Source organism: Chiroxiphia lanceolata, chromosome 29 (genome assembly GCF_009829145.1).
Source record: "Chiroxiphia lanceolata isolate bChiLan1 chromosome 29, bChiLan1.pri, whole genome shotgun sequence".
Classification (NCBI taxonomy): Eukaryota; Metazoa; Chordata; class Aves; order Passeriformes; family Pipridae; genus Chiroxiphia; species Chiroxiphia lanceolata.
The window spans coordinates 2,614,289-2,634,269 of NC_045665.1; the positions used below are offsets into that span (position 1 = coordinate 2,614,289).

General features: G+C 64.7%; 4 protein-coding genes across 18 annotated transcripts; 3 read left to right on the top strand and 1 right to left on the bottom strand.

Moving 5' to 3' along the window:
* Positions 1–374: 374 nt before the first annotated feature.
* Positions 375–10,452, bottom strand: SHC1 (SHC adaptor protein 1). 7 transcript variants are annotated; one of them, XM_032712970.1, is made up of 14 exons: positions 10,347–10,371; positions 8,385–8,468; positions 4,721–4,882; positions 4,420–4,490; positions 4,066–4,129; positions 3,682–3,801; positions 3,185–3,238; positions 3,007–3,058; positions 2,709–2,835; positions 2,425–2,593; positions 2,156–2,213; positions 1,888–2,055; positions 1,541–1,803; positions 375–1,293 (listed from the first exon to the last, which is right to left on the bottom strand). In XM_032712970.1, exons 2-14 carry the CDS (start codon positions 8,394–8,396, stop codon positions 1,165–1,167), a joined length of 1,449 nt encoding a protein of 482 aa, XP_032568861.1. In that variant the 5' UTR covers positions 8,397–8,468; positions 10,347–10,371; the 3' UTR covers positions 375–1,164. The 7 variants fall into 7 exon arrangements, with proteins under 7 accessions (XP_032568861.1, XP_032568863.1, XP_032568864.1 ...); XM_032712972.1 differs by lacking the exon at positions 10,347–10,371 and adding an exon at positions 9,794–9,809; XM_032712973.1 differs by lacking the exon at positions 8,385–8,468 and having other exon boundaries at positions 10,347–10,452.
* A 48-nt stretch (positions 10,453–10,500) lies between these two features.
* Positions 10,501–11,611, top strand: CKS1B (CDC28 protein kinase regulatory subunit 1B). Of its 3 annotated transcripts, none has more exons than XM_032712982.1 (3): positions 10,501–10,815; positions 11,176–11,303; positions 11,370–11,611. In XM_032712982.1, the coding sequence occupies exons 1-3, from the start codon at positions 10,553–10,555 to the stop codon at positions 11,420–11,422; spliced, it is 444 nt and encodes a 147-aa protein (XP_032568873.1). In that variant the 5' UTR covers positions 10,501–10,552; the 3' UTR covers positions 11,423–11,611. The 3 variants fall into 3 exon arrangements, with proteins under 3 accessions (XP_032568873.1, XP_032568872.1, XP_032568874.1); XM_032712983.1 differs by having other exon boundaries at positions 10,619–10,764; XM_032712981.1 differs by having other exon boundaries at positions 10,549–10,764; positions 11,176–11,611.
* A 275-nt stretch (positions 11,612–11,886) lies between these two features.
* FLAD1 (flavin adenine dinucleotide synthetase 1) lies at positions 11,887–14,842 on the top strand. 6 transcript variants are annotated; one of them, XM_032712976.1, is made up of 7 exons: positions 11,887–11,944; positions 12,225–12,981; positions 13,407–13,557; positions 13,751–13,849; positions 13,931–14,120; positions 14,456–14,529; positions 14,611–14,842. In XM_032712976.1, exons 1-7 carry the CDS (start codon positions 11,915–11,917, stop codon positions 14,744–14,746), a joined length of 1,437 nt encoding a protein of 478 aa, XP_032568867.1. In that variant the 5' UTR covers positions 11,887–11,914; the 3' UTR covers positions 14,747–14,842. The 6 variants fall into 6 exon arrangements, with proteins under 6 accessions (XP_032568867.1, XP_032568868.1, XP_032568865.1 ...); XM_032712977.1 differs by having other exon boundaries at positions 13,410–13,557; XM_032712974.1 differs by having other exon boundaries at positions 11,942–12,108; positions 13,410–13,557.
* A 2,121-nt stretch (positions 14,843–16,963) lies between these two features.
* Positions 16,964–18,978, top strand: LOC116799674 (mothers against decapentaplegic homolog 6-like). Of its 2 annotated transcripts, none has more exons than XM_032712984.1 (3): positions 16,964–17,564; positions 17,709–17,822; positions 18,391–18,978. In XM_032712984.1, exons 1-3 carry the CDS (start codon positions 17,006–17,008, stop codon positions 18,924–18,926), a joined length of 1,209 nt encoding a protein of 402 aa, XP_032568875.1. In that variant the 5' UTR covers positions 16,964–17,005; the 3' UTR covers positions 18,927–18,978. The 2 variants fall into 2 exon arrangements, with proteins under 2 accessions (XP_032568875.1, XP_032568876.1); XM_032712985.1 differs by having other exon boundaries at positions 16,965–17,564; positions 17,709–17,807.
* Positions 18,979–19,981: the final 1,003 nt, after the last annotated feature.

The following is a 19,981-nucleotide window of genomic DNA, read 5'->3' on the forward strand; positions in this document are numbered from 1 at the left end:
CGCCGCCGCCGCCATGGCCCCGCCGGAACCGGAACCGGGCCCGTGACCGGGACCCGCGCGTGACCAATCGCGGCCCGCGGGGGGCGGGGCAGAACGAGCGGGACCAATCACCGTGCGTAGAGGGCGGGGCCGAACGCGCGGAGCCAATCACGGCGCGCACGAGATGCGTCAATCTACCGCGTACCCCGCCCCTCCCCCCCATCCCCGCTCGGACCAAACCAAGTGAAGCGCGAAGGGGGAGGGGAGGTAAACACACGGTCCGAACCACTTACAAGGGCCGGAAGGGGAGGAAAAGGCGAAAGGACCCGCTGTAGAGCCCGTGGGGGACCCCCCGCCCACGGTGATCCCCTCCCCCAGCTCACACCAGCCAGGGCCTAGAGAAATACCAACTTTAATATACAACCACCAGTTCCTTTGGTATAGTGGGGCCAGGGGGCCCCGGACTGCGAGGAAGGCAGGGCCGCGCTTTGGCTTGGGGGGGAGTTAGGCTGTGCATGCAGGGGGGTCCTCCCGCCACCCCTCCGAGGCTGACAGAGCCGCCCGTGCAGGGAGGGGATGTCGTGGCACAAGTCCTGGAGCATGAGCACGGCACGGAGGGGGGATGGGTGCAGGGGGGAGTGGGGGGGGACTCTGTCCCCAGCCCCTGCCCTTGCATAAGTGTGTGGGACCTGCGGGGTCAAGGCACAGAGTTAACACGTAAAGTGATCCGGTACAGTCACTGTGGGGCCAGCTAGGCCTCGTGCTTGGGGGAGTCGAGCCCCCCATGGGCCCCCTTCCTTGGCCCAGGGGCCAGAGACAAGGCCAGGCTGCCTCCAGCTCAGGGGGGGGCTCAGACCTGCCAGACCCAAGCCCGTGCTGGAGAGCACCAGAGTGGCTGTGGCACAGCAGCAGGGCTGGGTTTTGGTGGGAGCTGAGCTGCTGTGCACAGGGGCTGTGGAGGGGCAGGGGCTGTGCAATAGCAGCCCCCATCCCACAGGCACTCACAGCCTGAGCCCCCCCATGGCCACCAGTCTCACAGGGTGAAGGGAGACAGGCCCTGTCCTCAGCCAAGTCCATGCTCAGTCCCGGGCAGAACACCCAACAGAGTCTGAGGGCTCCCTGGGGCAGGGAACAGGGCCAGGGGGCTGTGCACTGGGGGGGCTGCGCACGGGGCCCACCGGGCGCTCACAGTCTCCTCTCCACCGGCTGCTGCAGGCACATCTCACTGCCAGCTGAGATGATGGGCAGGTGATTGTCCATGTGGTAGCTGATGAGGTGGCTGACGCTCTCGAAGCGATGGTCCTTTGTCCGCACCTGGGGCACCAGGAAAGGGGTTCTCAGGAGGCTGTTGGAGCCCACGGGGGGCTAAAGCCACCCCCCTCCATGGCACGGGCTGGGCACAGACTGCATCTCACCCCCACGCTCCACCAGGCCCTCTCCATCCCCCAAGCCAGCTGAGAATTGTCCCCTGATGAGTGGTGCAGAACCCCAATGCCCTGGTGTCTCTTTTAATGCCCCCCAGCTGTCCCGAGCTCCATCCTGGGCCCCAACATGCACTCACCACTCCCTCAGGATCGACAAGCAGCAGATGCTTGGGCTGCCCACCCTGCAGGCCAGTCAACACATACTGGCCCGGGGTGGTGGTGCTCTCCCGCACCAGGAAGTCTCCGTTCACCTTCAGCAGCTTCTCAGCCTCTTTGCGGTTCATCTTCCCGTGGTACCAGGGCTCTCTTCTCAGCTGCTCCTCCATGGAGGCCACCACCTGGGCAGGGGGCAGCCCCACGGGCACGGACGGGGGTACACGCAGGGCATCTTCAAAGGGCTCTGAAGGAACAGAGGAGCAGGGAGACCATGATTAAGCCCACAGCCACCCACCCCTGCCCTGGCCACAGCTGTCATCCCACTCACTCATGTCGAAGAGGTCCCTCTGTGTGCTGCCATTGGCTGTGGTTGTGATGCCCGTGGCTGGGGCCTGGCGTGTCTTGTCCACGTTCTGCACGTTGACATAGGATGGGTCATCAAACAGGTCCACGCGGCCAGATGTGCCCACTGGAGCTGGGTATTTCTCTCTCCCTGCTAACCAAGAGCACTGGGGTCAGTAGGTTTCCAGCCCACCTCAGCCCTCAGCTCGGGGCCCAGGGAAGAAGACTGGGACGGGGTACACCTGTCACGTTACCTTGGGCAGGAGTGTGCTGCTTCTGGGGGTCATGCTCCCCACTGGACTGGCCCACAGGCTGCAGGGAGAGGCAGTGGTGAGCCCCCACTCCCCTTCTTGCTCCCTCCACTTCCCACTCCCCACACCCAGGGCTGCCAGAAACACTGGGGAGACATATCCCATGACTCTCACGGTGGGATAACCCCAAGCAGAACCAATAGCCCAGTCAGGGTCCCTGCATCTCCCTTGTAAGATGGAGCTTTCCAAGGAGGACGTGCCCAGAGCCTCACCAGCGTGGCCCCCAAGTGATTTGGGGTCTGAGCAGCCCCATCCCGCAGCCGCATGTCCACAACCCCCCCAATGGGAGGCTCCTTGCCAGGGAAGTCATTGTAGTACTGGTGATCCGGGGCTGGTTCCTCCTCTTCTTCATCCCAGGCAGAGCCATCAAACCCTGCCATCCTGGGAAGGCACAGCACAGATAAGTCCACGACAGCAGCCAAGGCTGCATTCCCTCTCCAAAACTGAACTCAGACACCCTCCCACCTTTATCCTTCTCACACAACCCTGCCCTGACCTGTCGTGAGGGGTCACCAGCTTTGGGGGGTTCTTCAGGTACTGCTTGAAGCGCAGCTCGAAGGCCTGACCGATGGTGCTGATCACGTCCTGCGCCAAACCCTCAGGACACTCCAGGATATGGCAGGCTGAGCAGAAAATGGTGGGATGGGATTGCAGAACTCCAGCAGTGAGGTTCTTCACCCCTGAGCCTGCCCCGTACACCCCAGAGCTTCCTTAAGGGTCACCGAGCACCTCCCCCTGCACTGAGCTGGGCCTAAACACCCCCAAAATGGGGCTCTGGCATTGAGGACCCTCACCTCTCTGATTGACGGGGTCTTTGGCAACATAGGCAACGTACTCAGCTGTGTCCTGTGGGTGAGACACCAGCAGTGAGAAAGGGCTCCAGCAGGGAGCACAGGGCCCAAAACCTCAAGAAAGGGCATGAGAGGCACCAGTCCCTAGCAGGGAGCAGGGATGGAGACTCTGCATACTCACCGGGTCTCCCCCAGATGCGAAGGATATGGACTGCATGTGGTGGTTGGCAATGATCTGCAAGGTGGAGAGGTCATTGGACACAGTCAGGAGCTCCTTGGGCACCCAGCCATGGCTGGCATGTCCTGCTCCCCCCAGGGCTGGCCTGCCATGGGGGCTCACAAGCCTCTGAAACCCTGGTTATGAGCCACAGGCCTCCAGGAAAAGGACTGGGACATCACTAGGGCCACTGAGAGCAGGGTCAAAACCAGGAGACCTGGCCTCAGGCAGGGGGACTTGGGTCTCACAGTCTCCAGAAGAGATCCCACAAAGGACATGGGATATTCCTCCCACCTCTTCAGCCCTGGGGCCTGAAGGGAGGTGGGCACTCAGCAAGTCACATAGCCCACCCAGAGATTCCTTTGGGAGGCTGGGGACATCCCCTGCTAGACCTGGGGTGGAGGACACAAGGATTCCTGCTAGTCCAAAACCAGCCCAGCCTCCACCCCTCCCGCTCTCACCTGCTTGCAGTCTGAGGCCATGAGGTTGAGGCTGCTGGTGGAGATGGTCAGGGTGATGGGCATGCCAGCAAACTTCAGGTTGCTCTTGCCCAGGATGGAGTTCAGGGAGCGGCCACAAGGCTGGGGGCAAAGGGCAGGGTGGGAAGGGGCTCCTCAGGCCACACACAGCCCAGCAGGCACGTGAACAGGGCACATCCCACTACCCCTTCAGCAGAGACGGGCACCTCATCCTCACCACTGGCCCTGGCCCAAGCCACAGTGGGAGATCAGAGCCCCGGGCTGACAGCATAGCACACCACAGCCAGCCAGGCTGGAATCTGATCCTCTGCCCCATGCCCAGCCAACCATGCACATTCCCCCAGCAGCTCCCCAGCCTGGCCTCACCTTCCTCCTCCTCACGGCTCCCTTGGCACTGGGCACAGCCTCACACACCAACCCAATGGCCTCCCTGCAGGGAGCACAGAGAGATGTCAGTCCCCCACAGCTTGGCCCCCCAAAGACCCCCCCAGCCATGGGACTGAGGACACAGGAACCAGCACAGGAGTGACAGGGTGACAAAGTGGAAGCCCCCCCAGCAGCGCCAGCTGAGGAAACCGCACTGGTGTTAGTGTTTGATGGGTTGCAGCAGCCTGGCCCCCACTGAAAGCCCCACATGCCACCAGGGGCTTGCGTGGTACTCAGATAACCCCCCTCACCCCTCCCCAAAAGCAGCAGCCCCTGGAGAGAGGCAGAGCTCACCTGGTGACCTGTGTCCTGGTGTTGAAATCCAGAGCCCTCATGGACTGGAGCACTTCCACACAGCCCATGTACTGGGCAAGAGAGCAAGGTGAGTTTGGCCGGCAATGGGGTTCACCCCCCATGCTGCCAGGGAGGGGGCTGGGGCCCCAAGCACCCCAGCTCCGCAGTGGTGACCTCCCTGGGAATCACACTGCCCACTTGCGCCCACCCCACTGCCCTCCCTCCCACCAAGGAGCATGCCAGGAGGTCCCCAAATCCCCATGGTGACCCTTCCCACTCTGACCCAGTCCCCAGCACTCACCCGGACGTGGTAGGAGACCCCGGGGCCCATGACCTTGTCATCAGGGTGTAGCCAGCCACGGGTGGGTTTATTGACAAAGCTGCCGTGGCGGGTCCATTCGTCACCCCCCAGCTGGCCGCCTTCCACACGTGTCTTCTTCCCACAGCTCAGCTTGTTCATATCCTGGGAACAGACAGTGACAGGCCTTGCTGAGCCAGAGCTGGCAGCACCCCCTGGCACTGATGCCAACAACCCAGGGGTCCTGGGTTCCCCTGGGATGCTGCCAGCTGAAGAGCCCCGCAAGCTGAGCAGGTTGGCAGGATTGGAGAGCTTCAGATTGGCCATTTTGGGGAAGAAGGAGCAAAGGGTGGTAGGGCTGTCCTCCGACTCAGGTAAGAGCTCCCCAAGAGGCGCCGCGGTGCCAAGGGAGGAGGAGGAAGACACGGAGCCAGGCAGAGACTGCGTGCTTGCAAGGGACTCCACAGGGGAGGACGGGCCCCCCGGCTCCCCCCCGGCCTCCTCCAGAGAGGAGACAGACTCATTCCGCAGGTGGCTGTATTTGCTCTTTTGCAGGAGATCCATGGCGGAGAGAGGTGAGAAGGGCCAGGGCCGCCCTGTCCAGAGTGGCAGCAGGGTGGAGGCAGCCAGCTGGACCTCACAGGGGCCCCACGGAGAGTCTGAGTGCCTGCAGCCCCCGGGAAGCTGCCCCCAAGCAGAAGCCTCGGCTGAGCTCCACGCCAAGTCCACACCAGCCCGGCATGGCTGGCAGGGAGAGCAGGGCCCGGGGCGCTGGGCAGCGGGACCAGGGGCGGCCTGGCGCAGGCACAGCCTATCGATCGCGATCGGCGTCAGCGAGGATGAGCGGATCCGCTCAGACCAAGAGCAACACGCCGCATCAGGGAGGAAACGGGGCCGCAGCAATGCCCCTGGGGAGCCGCTGGCACGGGAAGGGGAGTTCAGAACGCTCTGTCCCCAGCCTGCAGATCCTCAAGCCCCTTGCCACTCCAGCACCAGGCCGGCAGCAAATCCCATTGTCTTCATCCAGAGGCCGGATCCAGCTCCCTCTGCCCTGCTCGGTCCGGCACAGCCGCCCTCTGCCCCAGCCGCTCACTCCGGCCCCTGAGCTACCCGCTCGCCGGCCCGCTAAGAGGAAATCAAAAGCATGAATATTTAAAGCCCGGAGACAAGGCTGCCACAGAGTGCATCCAAGCCCAGCCCAGCCCCGCTCTGAGCACCATCCAGGAGGGAAGAAAAAGGTCCTTCTGTGGCGGCCAGCGCCACGCAAACCCACGTGCCGGCGGCGAGCAGCCGCCGTTGGCTCGCCAGGCTCTGCCAGGGGGGAGCAGCGATGCTGAAAGGACACCAGTGCTTGCAGCTGCCTGGAGTGCTGGGGACATCCAGTCCTGAGAGAGCACGGATCTCGCCTGGAGGGCCGGCCAGGTGCAGGATACAGGTGGGCTGTGCCCTGGGCGAGGCAGCGTCTCAGCATGGACCCCCAGTCGTGGCAGGGAGCTGGAGGGAGAGGCTGCAGCTCATTGCTGCTGCTGCTTTCCACATCCCGGCGGCTCCTCCCGGGAGAGGAGAAGAGAGGGCTGCGGCTGATTGGAAGGGCAGTGCTGACTCACGGGCAGCAGGGCAGGCTCTGCCCGCAGCGGGGGCTGCGCTGGGGCTGGGGCGCAGCGCAGGAGGGGCTCCCGGCGAGGGGTGGGGACCCAGCGTCTATCTGGAGCAGAAAACTCAAGGTCACACGCGGAGCTAGCGGGAGCATGCCAGGGGGCAAAAATTGGCCCCTTCAGCCACGGGGAGCCAGGCAGGGCTCCCACCTGTGGATCAGAGGGCTCAAGGGCAGGTCTTCCCTGTTCCCCCATCTTTGGGGTACTCGTGTGCAGCAGGAACTTGGGTCAGCCTGGCCATGCTGTCCTCTACAGCCTTGGCCCCACCGAGGAATAAGAGCTCTTCCCCCTCCACCACCCGTGGGATGAGGTAGCGATTTCGGGCAGAACCAACCCCTGACATACCACAGGCCAGAGCCTTCCCAACCACTACATGCTCTGTAAAATGGCCACCAAACTAAAACCAGGTAAATCCAGGCCAAGCGAAGGGCTCCCCTGGCTTTGGAGCCCTCACCCAGCACTGCTCAGCACTGGCAGCTGCTCTGCCCCACTTCCCAAAGCCTGGCACACTGCCACAGGGATAGGGAAAGGAAAAAATGCAGCTGGAAATTGCCTTCTGCACGATGCAAGGGCCTATGGCTCGTGACAGTGGGTCTGTCACAGCAGCATTCCTGGGCCACACACACCAGCTCTGCAAATGCCAGCCCCCACCTCAGCCTAAGGGTCCTGTGGGCACAGGGAGCCCATGCTGGCCGTCCCACACAGTGCTCATCCCCTCCAGGGGCCCCTGGCTGGCGCTGTGACCTTCCCGTGGCCAGCAGCGCCACTGCTCTAAAGAAAAGCAGGAAGCCTGGGGCCAGGGAGCCAGGAAGCCACCCGCCCAGTGAGGGGCCAGCACAGCCCTTGTGCCAGGGGAGCCCAGCTGGGTGGTGTCAAATGGCTGCGGGGGCAGCAGGGTTTGCCCACAAGGGGCTGGCCACTAGTGGGTGTGGGGCTGGGGTCATCCAGCACAGCAGCTCCACAGGCCCTGACACTACCCCAGGGCCTGCCAGGATTAAGAGCAGAAGGGAACTGCCTGGGGGCAGGAGTGTCTCCTCGCCCTCTTCCCACCACCTCAGGGCCTGGAGCCACCATCCCTGCCAGGCAGCAAAGGGTTGATGAGCCCTACAGCCACAGCCCCTGCTCAGACACACCTCTGCTTTTATAAGCTGGAGTAATTCCTGATTTTCTCAGGACCTTTGAGGCCAGCCTGCCCACATCACCTGTGGTGATGTGACAAGGTGCATTGCTGCTCCCAGCCCTTGGAGACCAGAAGTGCTGCCACCACAGTCCCTCAGCCCCAGAGCCCACCCCAGGGCATCAGAGCCCTCCCTCCCAGTGGGCTCCCAGTGCAGAAGGCAAACCTGGAGGCGCGTGGAGATACAAAAAACCTACCCCTGCCTGAGCAGGCAGCCCCAAGCCCCATCCCTTGCCAGGCAGGCAGCAGGAGTTCCTGCCCCTCCAGCAGAGCAGCTGGAGCAACTGTCCCCAAGGAAGCTGCTCCATGTGCCCTGCCACCACAAAAAGACATTGGACTGTGAGAAACAGAGGGACATGAGCTACTTTTAGGCACCTGGGACTGGAACTTCCAGCCAAGGGCAAGGAAAAGAAGCAGAGAGGGCACGCTCAGGGCCCCACTACCAATATCCTCCCAGGAAACACAAACTGGGAGCTGAGTCAGAGACCTGGAACACGCCAATGGTTTGGCAAGAAATCGCAGCAAGGAACAGGCGGCCGCACGTACAAACCGCACCCCTGGGCAGGAGACCCCCCTCTGTCCAACCACAGCCAAACTCAAGCCTCCAAGGCAGGAAGGAAGCAAAGGAAAACTCTCAAATCCAGCCAACAGCTGATTTTTTCCCCCCCAAACATCACAGCTGCAGCACACGACATCTAACCTCTCCTTCACTCTGAGGAGGGGTTGGGAGACGGCCAGTGGAGACCCGCGGAGGAGGCTGAGGCCCTCCCAGCAGGGAGAGAGGGCAGGCAGGATCCACCACCAAAGCCACCTAGTCCTCCACCGAAGTCCTTACCACGTACTCCATCGCTGGCAGAGGGCAGGGCAGGCCCCAGGCAGGGAGCAGAGACGCACAGCCCCTCTCGTCTGGCACTCCGACCTGCGGTTCAGGGACAAACAGGGAGTTAGCCAGCCCTGCCCCAGCCTGCCAATGCAGGGGCCTTGGTACCAGGAGGCAGACCCTGCTCCTCCATGCTGACTGCAGTCGGATAGGGCCGTGGCAGCTGTGACAACACACTGCTGGTACACAGGACGAGAGAGCCAGGGAAGCTACCTGCTTCCCATCAGAGGGAAGACAGAGCTGGGATGCAGCAGAGCAGGAGCACAAGGCTAAGCCTAGCTCTGCTGAGGCCTTACCCACACTGGCAAACAGTGTCAGGGGCTGAGAGTCACTCCATGACCTGAGACAAGTGTTGGAGCCGACCCCTGCCCAGCCCAAAAACCAGCGCCCGAAAGCCACACGCAAGGAGGGGGAGCAGAGGCAGCCCAGGGGCAGAGCTGCCCCCCCCCCCCCTCCATCCCTGATGCAGAATGACACACAGAGGGCTGTGCCCCTTCCTCCCAGCAGAGCAGCAAAAAAGGGACTCCTGGAAAGAGGCTACAAGGGGGGAGCTGGGAGAGGCAGCAAGGTCTGTGAGAGGAAAACAAGGAAAGCAAAGCAGCAGCTCCGGAGCTGCTGCTCTTCCTGCTCCCACCCCCACCACCCAGCTGAGGCTGAGACAGCCAAGCAGTCCAGGGCAGCAGAATGATTTACAGCCCAGCAGCAATCACACCCTTATCTGGAGCCCAGGCAAGCATTGTGGCTATTTGCTCTGGAGATAGTGAGATAAGAGGGCCCTGCCTGGCACTGGCAGTAGAGATCAACCCCTGCAGCACCATGTCACATCCCTCACTGCTGAGCAGAGGTGGTGACTGGGCCCTTGGGACACCAGGGGCCAAGGCTGGTGGCAGGGAAGGAGTGTCAGAGCCCTGAGCCAGGGTGCTCAGCCTTGCCAAAGGTCACTAGTAACCCTCCTGGGGAGGGGACACTACTCTGAGCAGCTCCTGAGGTGGCCCATCCACAGCATTCTCCCACCAAAGGGTGGGTCCTTCTGCCCCACTTGGCTGGAAAGGGATGGCATCTTTGGCCCCTCTGCCCCAGGCCGAGCCCAGGGCGGCCCCAGGAAGCACTGCCAAGAGCTGCCCTTTGGCCAGAGGCTTCTGTCACACCAACGTGATGAGCAGGGCCCTGGTGATGCTTCCTCAGAACCCATGTCTGGGGTCTACTCCGTGTGGGTGGCCCCATCCAATGATTACAAGGGAAGAGGCAGAGACAGCCTACAACAGATGGACTCAACGCAGCGCTGGGGAGCAGACAAAGGCCTACAAAGGGGGACAGCCACCCCTGCCCACAACAGCCCGGCCTGCTCAGGAAAGTCACCCCGCCTTGGTCTGAGGCACAAAAGGCAGGGCGGCCAAGGAACCATCCAAACGCAGCCATTGCCCCCGTCCCGGAGGTCCTGCCGGTCCAGGGCTCGGGGGTCTCCCCAGGTCCCGCAGCGCCCCTGGAGCTGCGTCCCTGCCGTGTCCTGCACCAACACGGCACAGGGCGATGCGAGCCCGAGCCCCGGGCACACACGGCAGCCGCCACGCCGGGTGGGTCACTCCGGGACCGTCCCGGGAGCACGGCACAGCCCGGCATCGGCACCGCCACCTCCAGCCCCTGCCGGGCCTCGTACAGGAAGGTCGGGGCCTGCCCCGGGCTCGGCTCCCCCGCGCCGGGAACACGAGGCGGCTGGGAAAGGAAGGGCGGCACTGGGAGCGACGGCACCTCGGGAGGGTGGCGGCAGAAGGACGGCGGCGGCGAGCGGTGCGGACTCAAGTCCCGGACGGGCACCGCGGGGCCCTAGGCCTGCGGCGGCCTCGGGCCGCGGGGGCGCTTGCGCGGGGGGGACCCCTCCACCCCCGCCCCGCCCCGCCCCGGCCGGCGCGCGCTCACCGGGCACCATCGGCCTCGCGCGGGTCTCGCGCCGCCGCTCCCCCGCCGGTGCCGTTCCTGCGCGCGCCCCCCCACCCTGTGCGCGCCCCCGCCGCCACTCACTTCCGGCCCACGCGCGCCGCGCCCCCGTCGGTCACGTGACCTTACCCAAGCCAATCGCGGGGCCGCGCGCCGGCCCGCGGGAAGTGCCGCGCACGCACGGGCCAATGGGCTCGCGCCCCGCCCCCCCGCTGGGCGGTGCCGGCCAATGGGAGCGCGGGGCGGCGGCGTTTGAAAAGCGCCCCAGGAAAAGGGGCGGGGGAGGAACCAACGGCCGCTGGGGGGGCGGGGGGGGGCCGAGGGGGCGCGGAGGGCCCGTCATGGCGCACAAACAGATCTACTACTCCGACAAGTACGACGACGAGGAGTTCGAGTACCGGTACGGGAAGGGCCTCCCGGGGGAGCGGGGGGGGCCGGTAACGGGTGGTTGGTAAGGAGGGAGGGAGCTCGGTTACGGTTTCCCGCGGGGACGGGTGAGGGGAGGATGTCCCAGTAACGGTGCATGGTGGGGGGAGAGGCCGTTAAAGGCTCGCTGGTGGAAGGGGGGTGGTGGGCGAGGTGGGGTTGCCCTGTGGAGCAAGAGGGAAGTTATCGCGGTAACGGAGGGGGCCCGCTGAGGGCTCTGTGTCGGGTCACGGAGTCGGTCCCGTTAACGGTTCCCCGAGGGGAAGAACCTGATCCTAGGAATTAGAGGCTGTGGGGGTGACCGGGTCAGGGTCCCTGGGGAGTGTGGGGGTGTGGCGACCCGGGGGCGCCCCAGTGTTCACCGGGGGTCGCGTGGGGGCCGCAGGCACGTGATGCTGCCCAAGGACATCGCCAAGCTGGTGCCCAAGACCCACCTGCTGTCGGAGTCGGAGTGGCGGAACCTGGGGGTGCAGCAGAGCCAGGGCTGGGTGCACTACATGATCCATGAGCCAGGTGAGCCCCGCGGGGGGGCGGGAAGCGCCCAGAGGGCCCGGCCTGACCGCCCCTCTCCCCCTACAGAGCCCCACATCCTGCTCTTCCGACGACCGCTGCCCAAGAAGCCGGAAAAGTGAGTGGGCCCCGCTCTGCCGGGGCTCCCAGCCCGTTCGAGCTGGGAAAGCACCTTCTTCCTCCTCCTTCTCGGCGTTCCTGGGGGGCTTCACCCCCTGGCCCTGGGCGCCGCCGTGGCGACTCAGCGCCGGTGCCGGGGGTTTTTCCTGTTGCGAGGCCTCCGAAGCTTCAATAAAGTGATGTTTTTGGGAGCTCCTGTCTGTGGTTGGTGGTTAGGGGGGTCGAGGGGCTCCCGGGACCGCGGAGCCTCTTGGCCTGGGTTCCCGGGGATAGCAGAGGGTTTCCCAGGGGCTGGGGGGACTCCTGGTGTCCCCCGGGGAGAATCCCGGGGCCGTGAGGGTGGGGGCGCTTCCGGGGCCCCCGCTCGCAGGGCGAGCCCATGGCCACGAGGGGGGACATCCCCATTTCCCCCCGGCGATGGTTCCGTCCCCGCGGTCCCGCCTCCCGGCCAATGGGTGCCGGCAAGGCCCCGTGACGGACGGGCGGATGGCCCGATGAGCGCGCGGGGAGGTGCCGCGGCCCGGGTGAGTGTCCGGGAGGGTCCATGTGGGGGGCGCTGCGGGGGGAGGCGCTGCGGGCGGCCGGGGCCCTGCGCGCCGCTGCTTTCCGCTCCATGGCGGTCGAGGGGCCAGCCCGGGGCTCCGCCAGCACCGCCGGCATCATCGTCATCGGCGACGAGATCCTCAAGGTGCGGCTTGGGGCCGGCCCGGGGAGTGGGGGGAGCAGGCCCGGGGGTGGGGGCGGCGGGCCGGGATCTGTGCACGGGGCTGGGGGGTCGTCACGGGTGTCTCCGTCCCCCCTCAGGGCCACACTCAGGACACCAACTCCTTCTTCATGTGTCGGCGGCTGCGCGCCCTAGGCGTGAAGGTGGCCCGGATCTCGGTGGTGCCCGACGAGGTGGAGGCCATCGCTAGCGAGGTGGCCGCCTTCGCCGCCCGCTTCACCTTCGTGCTCACCTCGGGCGGCATCGGCCCCACGCACGACGACGTGACCTTCGAGGCCGTGGCCAAGGCCTTCGAGGAGAATGTCGTCCCCCACCCCGAGCTGGTGGCCCTGGTGCACAAGTTCTTCGGCAGGACAGAGGCGCAGTGCCCTGAGATGAAGCTGGCCCGGGTCCCCGAGTCCGCACGCCTCAACTATGGCACGGATGGCCGCGGCAGCGCCTTCGACTACCCGCTGGTCAGCGTGCGCAACGTGTACATCTTCCCGGGCATCCCGGCGCTGATGGAACGTGCCCTGGACGGCCTTGCTCACGTGTTCCGCAGTGAGCGGACCCGATTCCACTCCCGCGCCGTCTACGTGGCAGCCGACGAGCTCCTCATCGTACCCGTGCTGGACCAGGCCCATGCTGCTTTCCAGGGCCGCGTCAGCCTGGGCTCCTACCCGGACTGGGCCAGCAACTACTACCGCGTGAAGCTGACACTGGACTCTGAGTCGGAGCAGGACCTGGAGGAGGCGTATGGCTTCTTGATGAGGCAGTTGCCACCGGGTGTTGCTGTGCCACTGGTGACAGACTGCGTTTCTCGGGCGTCTACGGAAGTTTATAGCCTGGCAGAGTCAGGTACCTGTGCCTCTGCACTTCTGTTCAGCCCAGGAGGGCTGGGGGCAGTGGGAATGCTGGCCTGGGAGCGGAGCTTGCCTGTTGTGGTGTGCTGGGGGGCTCATTGGGGCGTGCTAAGGCTTTGCTGGTTCTGCATTGTCCCACACAGGTGGGAGTGGGACCTGTAAGCCCAGTTAGGGTCAGCAGTGGCAGAGTCTGAGAGCACAGTGTGCAGTAACAGCAGCAGTGCTGCAGTTCCCCAGTGCCCTCATGATCCCTGTCCCATTGTGGCACAGACCTCTGGGTTGCACAAGCTCTCTGCTGCGGTGCCAGCAGTGGCTCCACTGTGTGCCAGGAAACAAGACATCCAGATGGTGAGGTGCCACAGGCTCTGGGGCCGTGCTGAGGCAGCGTGACCTGGGCAGGCACCAACTGTCCCATCCCAGCAGGCTCGGCCCTTGGGCAGAAGGTGGCAGCAGCCCTACAAACCATTGAGGAGGCTTTGGACCAGTACAGCCTGGCCCAGCTCTGCGTGGGCTTCAACGGGGGCAAGGACTGCACGGCCCTGCTGCACCTTGTCCACGCTGCTGTGCAGAGGTACTTGCCCACAGGGCTCCAGCCTGGGGCAGGGCTGGGGGATCCCGCACACCCCAGCCAGGGCTCTGGGGCTCTCACTTGCCCCACTCTGGGGGAATGAGTGGATTCTTGGGGCCTGTCTGATGGGGACTGGATACTGCCCTACCTCTGGTTGCTGTGGGCCAGGGCCCAGCTGTGCTGGGTCTCTCCGCAGGCGGTTCCCGGTGAGGCAGGAGAGGCTGCAAGTGCTCTACATCCGCATCGTGTCCCCCTTCCCTGAAATGGAGCAGTTCATCCAGGCCACTGTCCAGAGGTAGGAGGCAGAGCAGGGTGGGCTGCCGGGCAGGGGGTGTGCAGCATTGCCTGTAGACAGTTGCCCGCCCTGCCTGCGCAGGTACGATGTCCAGCTCTGTACTGTGGAGGGCTCCATCCGGGAGGCCCTGGCCCACCTAAAGGAGCAGCAGCCACAGCTGGAGGCCGTCCTGATGGGAACGCGGCGGACAGACCCCTACTCATGCACCCTGACCCCTATGTGCATGACAGACCCTGACTGGCCCCAGTACATGCGGGTGAACCCCTTGCTGGTACGGGGCCTCCACCTGCTTTGGGGCTGGGACTGTCTCCATGGGGCCTGGGAGAGGTAAAATGATGGGGTTGGGAGCTGGCACTGATCCAACCTTATCCTGGAGGGCTTCTCTCATGATTCCTGCTTTCCCCAGCACACCTGCTGCCCCATGGCGTGGCTCTGGGTACCTCTTGCTGCAGCCAGGCTGCCTGGTGCTGTCGGGCAGGCCTTATTCCTGTGTATGAGGAGGCACTGGGACGGAAAGAGGTGCTCTGAGGACCATCTGGCTCTAGCAGGGTCCAGCTTGCTTCCCTGGAGGCCTCTGCCTCAATCCGTGTTCAATTCTGCCTGCAGGACTGGACCTACCGGGACATCTGGGAGTTCCTGCGCAAGCTCTTTGTTCCCTACTGCATCCTCTATGACAAGGGGTAAGTGCCCAGTGCTGCCTTCTTTGTGGGCACAGCTAATGCCCCCAGGCACAGCCCTACAGCCACCTCCTCCCTCCACAGCTACACCTCCCTGGGGAGCATGGCCAACACGCGCAAGAACCCAGCGCTGCGCTGCACCGACGCCTGGGGCCGGGAGAGCTACCGGCCTGCCTACGAGCTGGAGAACGAGGAAGAGGAGCGCACCTCCCGGCTGTGAAGGCCATGCTCTGGGAGGCTCCTCTGGAAAGCTGCCGGGAATGACACTGAATAAACCTGCTGCCTGTCAGCACTGAATAAACCTGCTGTGGTCTGCGCTGCGCTGGCGCGTGGCCTCGTTGGGTCCCAAGGGCCCCATTGGGGCAGTGGCAGGAGTGGGAGGAACAAAAGGGTCCCCAGGCCGTGCCCCCCTCGCTGTACCCACTGTTGTGGAGGTTTTGGAAGCATGGAAAATGTAGCAGGTTCCAGGGCTTGCCAGGGCCCTGCGTATCTGCACTGCTGCCTCTCCCGCTCACATCAGATCCAGCTGATCCCTCATCAGCCATGCAGCTCCTCTGGACTACGGCACCCCATCCACTGGGCGCTCCGCGGGCACGGCCACGGGCGTTGGCAGTGCCAGCGCCCGCCACCACCTCCCTGGGGCTGCGCCTGGGCTCCTGGCTGCTGCGGCTGCTGCGGGAGTGCGTCTACCTCCTTCTCTGCAGCTGGTGCATCCGTGAGCTGCTGGACTAGGGAATGCCCCCTCCCCCCCACTTCAGTACTGCAGGACCTCCAGCACTCCCTGCCCGCCCTGCCTCTGTGGGTGAGTGACCTGCCTGCAGCTGCCCACTTGATGTGGTGTTTGGGGTGTGACAGTGTCCTAGTCGTGGTGCCTGGTGGGTGATGGAGCCCAGCCATGGTGCTCTTGGGGGCGAAAAGGTCCTGGTCATGGTGCTTGGGGGGTGACAGGGGGCCTGGCTGTGCTGCTTCTGGGGACTGGGGGGGGCGCAGCCTTGATGCTGATCAGTGGGTCCTCACCTGCTGTGCCTCTCTGCCCTCCCCAGGACTGTGCTTGTCGCCACGTGCTGATGGAGCTGACGGACCCCCGGTGCTGGGACGCTGCACTCCCCACAGTCATAGACCCCCAGTAAACCTGAGCAGCGCCTGACTGGCTGCATCTGTTTGGAGAGAGCTCTGGGAGAGAGCGTGTGTGTGTGTGTGCGCGCGCGCGCATGTGCGTCCTCAAACCTTCCAGCCCTCGCCCTGCGTAGCACCAAGGCACCCCAGCCCACCTCTCACCCCTGCCCAGGGCTGAGGGTCCCCACATCCCCTGGGGCCAAGGGGCAGGAGTGGGAAGCTGGGGCTCTCCAGTATCTCCTGCTTCCCCTCCCCATCCTCTCCAGCCATTTCACGTCCCAGTCCTGTGCTGCCAAGAGTCTGCAGGAAGCAGCAGGAGCAAAAAGTGTCTCCAATGGGCCCAGCCTGGCTGGGAGCTGCATCAAAGGTCATGGCTGGTGGCACTGGGGGGGTGGCTGTGGGTCCCTGAGCCCGTTCTGCCCAATGCTCCTTGTGCTGGTGCCTGCGCAGGGAAGGCTCTGCACACCCCGTCCTCGTCCTCAGCGGCAGCACTGGCGCCAGCGTGGCCTCCCTTATCTCAGCGGGAAGTCAGGAGCAGGAAGCCTGGCCCAGCACGGGATAAGGGTCCCGTTTACATTAGCTCTTTTGTTGTGGAGCAGGCTCCCACCCTCACCCAGCGCCCGCAGTGGGGGGCCCTGGTCGGGCCGAGGGCTATGGGAAGACAGGGACCCCTGCCCAAGGTGCCATAAGGGGCTTAGGTGGTCCTTACAACCCCTGTGTGGACATGAGTGGGAACAGGGTCTGCGAGGATGGTGCCCTGCTGCTGTGCCACATGACTTCCCCCTGCCCAGATCAGCTCCTCCAGCCGGACCCTGCCCCCGTGGGTGTGAACTGGTGTCTGGGCTCCCAGCTGTGCCCAGCTGCCTTGGTAGCTCAGTGCTGGGCATCCCTGACCACTGGAGCCCACACGTCTGGTGCCCATGCCCTGTCCTGGTGTGGTGGCTCTGGCCGTGGTTGAGCCTCAGGGCTGGCCGAGAGGGGGCGAATCAATGAATTCCCCAAACAGGGAGGTCCGGGGGAGGGGAGAGCATCCCGGCACAGGAAAAAGTGCAGGCAGTGACGCACGGCTGGCAGAGCAGTGCCGGCCGCCCTGAGAGCACAGCCCTATGCGCCGCTTCGGAGCCTCGCGCCCTCCTGCGCCACCCACCGTGAGTGAGACCCCTTTCCCCAGGGACCCCTTACCCAGCCCCACGGTGGGGCCACAGAGGAGTGGGCGGGTGCTGTGGGCAGGGGCACGGGGACCGTCAGCACAGGCAGGTTCCCCAGCAGTGGAGGGTTGTTTTTGGAGTCACGTCTGATATGGTCTCCGGGATGCCAGTACCCCTCGAAGTGGAGCCGTGCCCTCGCGGTGGGGACGGCAGCAATGTGGGGCACAGGCAGCAGCAAATCCAGGCAAAGCAGCCTCGTGGGAGGACACAGGAGGATGCAGCAGGTCCCCACCAGGACCCCCTGCAGCCACAGCCCTCTCACGGGAGGTGACGGAGGTGATGCCTGTCCCTGTCCTGCAGGTGGTCCCCACTGCCGCCCCATGTTCCGCTCCCGCCGCGCGGGGCTCGTGCGGCGGCTGTGGCGGCAGCGCTGTGCAACAGCAGGCCCTGAGGACAGCCCCAGCACCCTCAAACCAGCAGCTCATGCCCTCTTCAAGAAGCTGAAGGATGAGGAGCTGGAGCTGCTGGTGCTGGCAGTGGAGAGCCGGGGCGCTTGGGAGTCCAGCTGTGTTTGGGCACCACGGGGGGATGTGCGAGGGGCCAAGCAGGGGCTCCCCCCTCAAGTCCTGCTCTGCCGCCTCTTCCGCTGGCCCGACGTTCACCAGCCCCATGAGCTCAAGCACCTCTGCTACTGTACTGGGCACCGGGGGGTCTGCGGGGACTTGGCTGCACTCTGCTGCAACCCCCACCACTTCAGCCGCCTGGCTGTACCTGGTGAGTGCTGGTGGCAACACCGGAGGCCCCCTTGTCCACCCAGGCTCTCAGCTGTGCTCCCTGGGGCCCTCTTTGGGCTCTAGGGGCCTCTGAGAGGGGCAGAATGCATGCCCAGCCCCTCACTGCTTTCTCTCCCTTCCACAGAGACCCCACCACCCCCCTACTCGAAGGCATGCTGTGGTCCCTCCTGGCCAGACGAGCCCCAGCACCCTGGCACTCAGCTCCTAGAGTTCAGCTGCAAAGGTGGGGACTGGCACGGTAAGAGAGTCCCACCACACTGTGTATGCCACACCCAGAGGACAGGAGGGCACCGGGCAAGGCTGAACCCCTGGGTCAGGAGCAGAGATTGGAGGGGACAGAACCTGAAAAGCAGGGAACAGAGCCAGCAGCCACTCCTAGCAGGAGGAAAAGGCTCCAGCATGGGATGAGGGGTTCCTGCTGGAGGGGCAGCCCGGGCTCGGCCCCCCCACTGCAGCTCCTGTTATTTTTGGCAGCGCCAGGCTCCTCACCAGAGGAAGCACTGCCTATGGGGACACAAACAATGTGCCTTGACGCACATGACCACAGCTCCTGCCTGGCCGCTGGCCACCAAGGCTGCCAAGCCGCCACCACACACACACTCTGCCCCTGCCCGCCCCACCCGTCACCAGGGTCCCTGGGGACCAGGAACAGCTCCAGTGACTCACACCCAGTGCCAGAGCCTGTGCTGAGGCATCCTCGGGGTGCCAGTACACCCTTCTGTCCGCAGACCCCCCTGTGCCCACTCCCCTCAGCCCATCCAGCTGCATGGCTCGGTCATGACGATGGCTCTGTTCTCCCCTGCCAGACACCAGCCTCTCACAGAGCACCATCAAGGATGGCTGCTGGTGCAAACTGGCTTACTGGGAGCACCGGACACGTGTGGGCCGCCTCTATGCCGTGCACGAGGCATCAGTGAATGTCTTCTGTGAGCTGCCATGGGGCAGCGGGTTCTGCCTGGCCCAGCTGCCAGCTGCCCACCGCAGCCGTGCTGTCCGGCGGGCACGTGGCAAGATCGGCCGGGGGCTGCTGCTGAGCCGGGAGCCAGGCGGCATCTGGGCCTACAATCGCAGCAAGCACCCCATCTTCGTCAGCTCGCCCACCCTGAGCCCCCCCGGGGCCTGCAGGCTCACTGTCCTCAAGGTGCTACCTGGCTACTCGGCAAAGGTGTTCGACTATGAGCAGGTGGGGGGCAAAGAGGGCTGGCGGCTCCCCGGGGAGGGGCCCTCCGACCCCCACAGCATCCGCATCAGCTTTGCCAAGGGCTGGGGACCCTGCTACTCTCGGCAGTTCATCACCTCGTGCCCGTGCTGGCTTGAGGTCCTGCTGAACCAGCTGCGCTGAGGGGCTGGGGCCTGTGGGGGGATGTCAAGGAGCTTGCTCAGAGCAGGTGCACAAGCTAGGGGGCCCCTCCACCACCCTCCAGCCTTTGTCTTCCAGGGCTGTGCTGCAGCAGGACTGTCCTGACTCTGGGGACCCTCTGCCCTAGCCCTGAGGGGCAGTGCCCCCTGTGCCTGGCTCACCACCCTGCCAGCACCTGCTGCCCCCAACCATGGGGCTCTCAGTGACACAGGGCGCTATTTAATGTATTCTTTTAATTTTATTACTTTAATAGTTAAATATATATTAATTTATCTATTTTTGCAAAAAAACCCAAGGTGTGAGGCAGGAGTCCCCGCTGGCCAGGCCAGGCCTCAGGAGGTGGCAGCCAGGGCAGAATGGGCTGGGGGGAGCAGGAGAGAAGGGAAGTGGGACAGAGTGGGGGGCAGGAGGCGGGCTGTGGGCCTGTGTGGGTGTCACAGCAAGCGAGGGGAAAGAAAGTGAACTGTCACTGCTGGGGTGGGGTGGGGCCATGACTACAGCTGGGATATGGGGCAGGTGGATGGGTGTGGGGCAAGTTAGCAAAGCTGGAGTGTGGGGCAGGTGAGTACAGCTGGATGGGTGGGGAGCAGGTGAACACCGCTGGAGTGTGGGGCAGGTGCTGGGGCAGGTGAGCACAGCTGGAGCGAATGGGGGGGCAGGTCAGCACCCCTGGGGTAGGAGTCGGTGCAAAGTCGCCCAAGGTGGGGTTGCCAGGCCCCGGGCGGTCCTTCAGCCGTCGTGGCAGCGCAGGGACACCCCAGGCAAGTGCAGCTGCGGGGGTCCCCGATTTCCCATGCCGCGTCTGCTGTTTTTAACCCCAATAAACGGTGCCGCCGGCACCAAGAGACCCCTCATGTCCCCACGCGTGTCGGTGCCGCCCACGGGGCTCGGCTCCGGGGACCAGCAGTGCCCTCTGCAGGCGGCCGCCGTGGGCCGCGATGACCACCCGGTCCTTCCTGCCACGCCGCCGGCCCGGCTGAGACCGCGGCCCCCGCCCGGCCTCGGCCCCGGCCCCGGCCCCGCCGCGAGAGGTGAGT

Coding starts and splice junctions, on each gene's coding strand:
- SHC1 (XM_032712966.1), bottom strand. CDS start 5,281: ATGGATCTCCTGCAAAAGAGCAAATACAGCCACCTGCGGAATGAGTCT. Junction 1,804..1,887: donor GAGGGACCTCTTCGACATGA/GTGAGTGGGATG, acceptor CTGTTCCTTCAG/AGCCCTTTGAAGATGCCCTG. Junction 1,294..1,540: donor TTGTCGATCCTGAGGGAGTG/GTGAGTGCATGT, acceptor CTGGTGCCCCAG/GTGCGGACAAAGGACCATCG.
- LOC116799674 (XM_032712984.1), top strand. CDS start 17,006: ATGTGGGGCACAGGCAGCAGCAAATCCAGGCAAAGCAGCCTCGTGGGA. Junction 17,565..17,708: donor CAGCCGCCTGGCTGTACCTG/GTGAGTGCTGGT, acceptor TCCCTTCCACAG/AGACCCCACCACCCCCCTAC. Junction 17,823..18,390: donor CAAAGGTGGGGACTGGCACG/GTAAGAGAGTCC, acceptor CTCCCCTGCCAG/ACACCAGCCTCTCACAGAGC.
- CKS1B (XM_032712981.1), top strand. CDS start 10,553: ATGGGCTCGCGCCCCGCCCCCCCGCTGGGCGGTGCCGGCCAATGGGAG. Junction 10,765..11,175: donor GACGAGGAGTTCGAGTACCG/GTACGGGAAGGG, acceptor TGGGGGCCGCAG/GCACGTGATGCTGCCCAAGG.
- FLAD1 (XM_032712974.1), top strand. CDS start 11,965: ATGTGGGGGGCGCTGCGGGGGGAGGCGCTGCGGGCGGCCGGGGCCCTG. Junction 12,109..12,224: donor TCGGCGACGAGATCCTCAAG/GTGCGGCTTGGG, acceptor GTCCCCCCTCAG/GGCCACACTCAGGACACCAA. Junction 12,982..13,409: donor TTATAGCCTGGCAGAGTCAG/GTACCTGTGCCT, acceptor CCATCCCAGCAG/GCTCGGCCCTTGGGCAGAAG.